Source organism: Lucilia sericata, unplaced genomic scaffold, assembly GCF_015586225.1.
Source record: "Lucilia sericata isolate MDLA Ls3-8-SP2 unplaced genomic scaffold, ASM1558622v1 Contig005860F_arrow, whole genome shotgun sequence".
NCBI lineage: Eukaryota > Metazoa > Arthropoda > Insecta > Diptera > Calliphoridae > Lucilia > Lucilia sericata.
This window is the reverse complement of record NW_023997626.1, coordinates 6,980-11,834: the sequence shown is the minus strand read 5'-3', so window position 1 is coordinate 11,834 and position 4,855 is coordinate 6,980. Positions and strand designations below refer to the sequence as shown.

The 4,855-nt window shown below is 31.3% G+C and overlaps 1 protein-coding gene across 1 annotated transcript; it reads left to right on the top strand.

Annotated features, from left to right (window-relative positions):
- The first annotated feature begins 1,038 nt into the window (after positions 1-1,038).
- On the top strand, positions 1,039-4,032 carry LOC119615557 (tetratricopeptide repeat protein 36 homolog). Its single transcript, XM_037971571.1, has 2 exons — positions 1,039-1,426; positions 3,741-4,032. Exons 1-2 carry the CDS (start codon positions 1,093-1,095, stop codon positions 3,986-3,988), a joined length of 582 nt encoding a protein of 193 aa, XP_037827499.1. The 5' UTR covers positions 1,039-1,092; the 3' UTR covers positions 3,989-4,032.
- The last annotated feature ends 823 nt before the right edge of the window (positions 4,033-4,855 follow it).

Genomic DNA, 4,855 nt, shown 5'->3' with positions numbered 1-4,855 from the left:
ACACACGCCTATATGAATATGACGTGTGTGTGAAGGTGTCATAAACAACTTTAGCATGGTTTATGTCTGTACTAAACAATAGGAATTTTATCAAACTGGCCGTTTTAACTTTTTTGCTTTTTTCTCGGAAACTACCGGCCCAATTGAGCCGAGAGGCCCACATACTAGGGTTTTTCGATGCTGAATCTGAATATGCCATCAGATTTGAGATCGGAGCACGTTTTCTTAAAAATCGAAAAATATTTTTGATTTCTGTGCAACTCTGTAATAAATTTGCTCCCTAAAGTATGCATACCGAATTTTCATATAAAAAATATTAAAATAATCATTTATTTAGTGTTTTAAAGAAGAGCATAAGTTTAGGAGTAAAATTAAGTAAGGGAAATTAAACAAATGTGAAAGGTTTTTCATCACATAATTTTTCTTTTCTTGTTGAATACAACGTTTTATTGTTCAAATTAAGATAAAAAAACTTTACAGGGTCTTAAAGGAATAATACAAATTACAAAAATAGACTTGTTCGTGAGATATTTTCTATTGAAATAATTGAAAATTTTTGCTTCAAAACTTCAAAGGTAGTTTTCCTTTTCCATAAAACGACGGCAGATATTTACGTTCGTGTTTTTGATTCTTCTGGTTTTTAAAGCAACGTAAAGAAAATCTGTAAATAAAATTAAAATTTTGTAAAATATTTAAACAAAAATTGAAAGATTTTACAATAAAATTTTATAAATTATTAATATTTCATTACTCGACCCCCCCTTTTCAAAATCTTTTAAACACCGTCTGTCTATTTTTTCTAACAAAATACTCACATGCTGTTTGTTAAGAAACAAACACACACACACACACTCTGTTTAAAGTAGAGGTTTAATTTTATTCACATTTAAACAAAAATAGACCAGTTTTTCATGTTCATTTGCATCTCTCAAACTCTGTTTTTATATCAAAATAAACAAAAACAAAACGCATTAACAAAAACAACACCTGTTTAATAAAATCAAAATAGTTTTATCATAAAAAAACAAAATCAGTTTGCTTTTAAAGCTCCCAACGTTAACAACATTAAAAGTATATCTGTGAATCAAAAAAATGCCCTTAACAAAATCTTGTCTATCAGCTCATGATCAGCAAGTTTTAGAATCGATCTTCAATCCTCTGGAATTAACTTCTTCTTTGGAAGCACAACTCATTAATCCAGATTCTACCGAACCTTTAGTGGATCAAGATGAGGCACTCGGTTGTGAAGTGGAAATATTAAAGAAATCCAAACAATTGGAAATAGAAGCTGTAAAATTGGCTGAAGAAGAGAAATTGGAAGAAGCTTTGGAAAAGTTTAAGGAATCTTTAGAATTGACACCCAAAAGGGCTTCAATTTATAATAATCGGGCACAGGCTTTAAGATTAGCTGGGAAGATGAGGGTGAGTAGAAAGTGAATTAAATAAAAGTAGAACTTTCAGAACTTGTAAAGAAGTTCAAAGCAGCACACTTGTTCTGCTCTACATATAAAGGGGAAATTTTTGTTTAAATTCCCTTGTACAGGTTGGTGTCAATAATAACCATCAGCCGAGACATAAACCATATATGGTGAATAAGCTGAAAAGAAAAGCAGTTGGCAGCATTGCTACACAAACATTTATTAGAAGCTTCAACTTTTTCTTCGAAATTTTCTAGACTATAAACTAGTTTACAGTATAGTCTATATTCTACCCTATAGTCTACCCCATAGTCTAGTCTATATTCTACCCTATAGTCTACCCTATAGTCTAGTCTATAGTCTAGTCTATAGTCTAGTCTATAGTCTAGTCTATATTCTAGTCTATAGTCTAGTCTATAGTCTAGTCTATAGTCTAGTCTATAGTCTAGTCTATAGTCTAGTCTAGTCTAGTCTATAGTCTAGTCTATAGTCTAGTCTATAGTCTAGTCTATAGTCTAGTCTATAGTCTAGTCTATAGTCTAGTCTATAGTCTAGTCTATAGTCTAGTCTATAGTCTAGTCTATAGTCTAGTCTATAGTCTAAGTCTATAGTCTAGTCTATAGTCTAGTCTATAGTCTAGTCTATAGTCTAGTCTATAGTCTAGTCTATAGTCTAGTCTATAGTCTAGTCTATAGTCTAGTCTATAGTCTAGTCTATAGTCTAGTCTATAGTCTAGTCTATAGTCTAGTCTATAGTTCTAGTCTATAGTCTAGTCTATAGTCTAGTCTATAGTCTAGTCTATAGTCTAGTCTATAGTTCAGTCTATAGTCTAGTCTATAGTCTAGTCTATAGTCTAGTCTATAGTCTAGTCTATAGTCTAGTCTATAGTCTAGTCTATAGTCTAGTCTATAGTCTAGTCTATAGTCTAGTCTATAGTCTAGTCTATAGTCTAGTCTATAGTCTAGTCTATAGTCTAGTCTATAGTCTAGTCTATAGTCTAGTCTATAGTCTAGTCTATAGTCTAGTCTATAGTCTAGTCTATAGTCTAGTCTATAGTTAGTCTATAGTCTAGTCTATAGTCTAGTCTATAGTCTAGTTTAGTCTAGTCTTAGTCTAGTCTATAGTCTAGTCTATAGTCCTAGTCTATAGTCTAGTCTATAGTCTAGTCTATAGTCTAGTCTATAGTCTAGTCTATAGTCTAGTCTATAGTCTAGTCTATAGTCTGTCTATAGTCTAGTCTATAGTCTAGTCTATAGTCTAGTCTATAGTCTAGTCTATAGTCTAGTCTATAGTCTAGTCTATAGTCTAGTCTATAGTCTAGTCTATAGTCTAGTCTATAGTCTAGTCTATAGTCTAGTCTATAGTCTAGGTCTATAGTCTAGTCTATAGTCTAGTCTATAGTCTAGTCTATAGTCTAGTCTAGTCTATAGTCTAGTCTATAGTCTAGTCTATAGTCTAGTCTATAGTCTAGTCTATAGTCTAGTCTATAGTCTAGTCTATAGTCTAGTCTATAGTCTAGTCTATAGTCTAGTCTATAGTCTAGTCTATAGTCTAGTCTATAGTCTAGTCTATAGTCTAGTCTATAGTCTAGTCTATAGTCTAGTCTATAGTCTAGTCTATAGTCTAGTCTATAGTCTAGTCTATAGTCTAGTCTATAGTCTAGTCTATAGTCTAGTCTATAGTCTAGTCTATAGTCTAGTCTATAGTCTAGTCTATAGTCTAGTCTATAGTCTAGTCTATAGTCTAGTCTATAGTCTAGTCTATAGTCTAGTCTATAGTCTAGTCTATAGTCTAGTCTATAGTCTAGTCTATAGTCTAGTCTATAGTCTAGCCTATAGTCTAGTCTATAGTCTAGTCTATAGTCTAGTCTATAGTCTAGTCTATAGTCTAGTCTATAGTCTAGTCTATAGTCTAGTCTATAGTCTAGTCTATAGTCTAGTCTATAGTCTAGTCTATAGTCTAGTCTATAGTCTAGTCTATAGTCTAGTCTATAGTCTAGTCTATAGTCTAGTCTATAGTCTAGTCTATAGTCTAGTCTATAGTCTAGTCTATAGTCTAGTCTATAGTCTAGTCTATAGTCTAGTCTATAGTCTAGTCTATAGTCTAGTCTATAGTCTAGTCTATAGTCTAGTCTATAGTCTAGTCTATAGTCTAGTCTATAGTCTAGTCTATAGTCTAGTCTATAGTCTAGTCTATAGTCTAGTCTATAGTCTAGTCTATAGTCTAGTATATATTCTAGTCTATAATCTAGCCTATAGTCTAGTCTAGTATTTTATTTTTTTAAGAATTAATTTTAATTCTGTATTTCGTTTTTTTATTTAGCCGCTTTTGACGACCTCAATCAAGCTTTGGAGAATTGTTTAAATCAAGCCAAATCCAAATGTCATGCCTTGTGCCAGCGTGGCGTACTTTACCGCAAACAAAACAAATTGGATGAAGCCCGCCAAGATTTTGAAGAAGCCGCCAAAATGGGCAGTAAATTTGCCAAACAACAATTGGTGGAAATTAATCCGTTTGCAGCTTTGTGTAATCAAATGTTAAGACAAGCTTTTCAACAATTAGAGAAATAATAAATAAAGAGAGTAACAGAGAGAAAAATTAAAGAAGGGAAATGGGTTTTTAATTACAGGATTTAGAATAGAATTAGAAAAGTAAGAAAGAAATAGAGAGAAAATAATAAAAAATGGTAATTGAGGAAAGAGAGTATTTTAAGAGAACTTTTATAATGAAAACAGGTTAAGTTGTAATTGTAATTAAGTTTGTTTTTTAGTTAATATTAATTACAACTAACATGAATTTCTTCTTAATGATAAATGAAATAAATAATTCATTAAATGTTCTTTTTGGCGTAAGCCACCTTTTATTATTTGTTAATGACATTTTGCATTTAATTTTTAGAACTCCAAAAATAAAAACAAATATAACGGAATAATGCCAATATATACAACAATATATCATGTGAATTAGTCTCGTGTTGAAATCGATCATCATTGATTTACAACTTGTTGCATAAAGAAGAAAAAACTACAAATTTCATTAAAAAAGCAAAAACCTGTCGAATTTTATACGAAAACAAAAGAGGGGGAGCAACCAGCGAAAAATGCAAGGTGCGTTTCTACCAATGCTTTATGATGCAGTTTATTTATACAAATGAAAAAGAACGCAAAAATAACAGTTGCAGTTAAATGTGGCACGTGGTTAAAAGGGCACGATTTTGTGCCAATTTCTATAAACAATGAAACTGCAACTGTTGAGTTTTTCATTTTGAGCTGTCATGAGTCCCAGGAGTTTATATCACAAAGGGTTAAATGTAAAAGGACATGTTACAAAAAAAAAAAAAAAAAACAGATAAGAAAACCCAAAATTTAAATTCAAAAACGTAAAACATTTAATTTTGTTAAATTTATTTTTAGAGCACAAAAACTTACGGGCAACAA

Coding starts and splice junctions, on each gene's coding strand:
- LOC119615557 (XM_037971571.1), top strand. CDS start 1,093: ATGCCCTTAACAAAATCTTGTCTATCAGCTCATGATCAGCAAGTTTTA. Junction 1,427..3,740: donor AGCTGGGAAGATGAGGGTGA/GTAGAAAGTGAA, acceptor TTTTTTATTTAG/CCGCTTTTGACGACCTCAAT.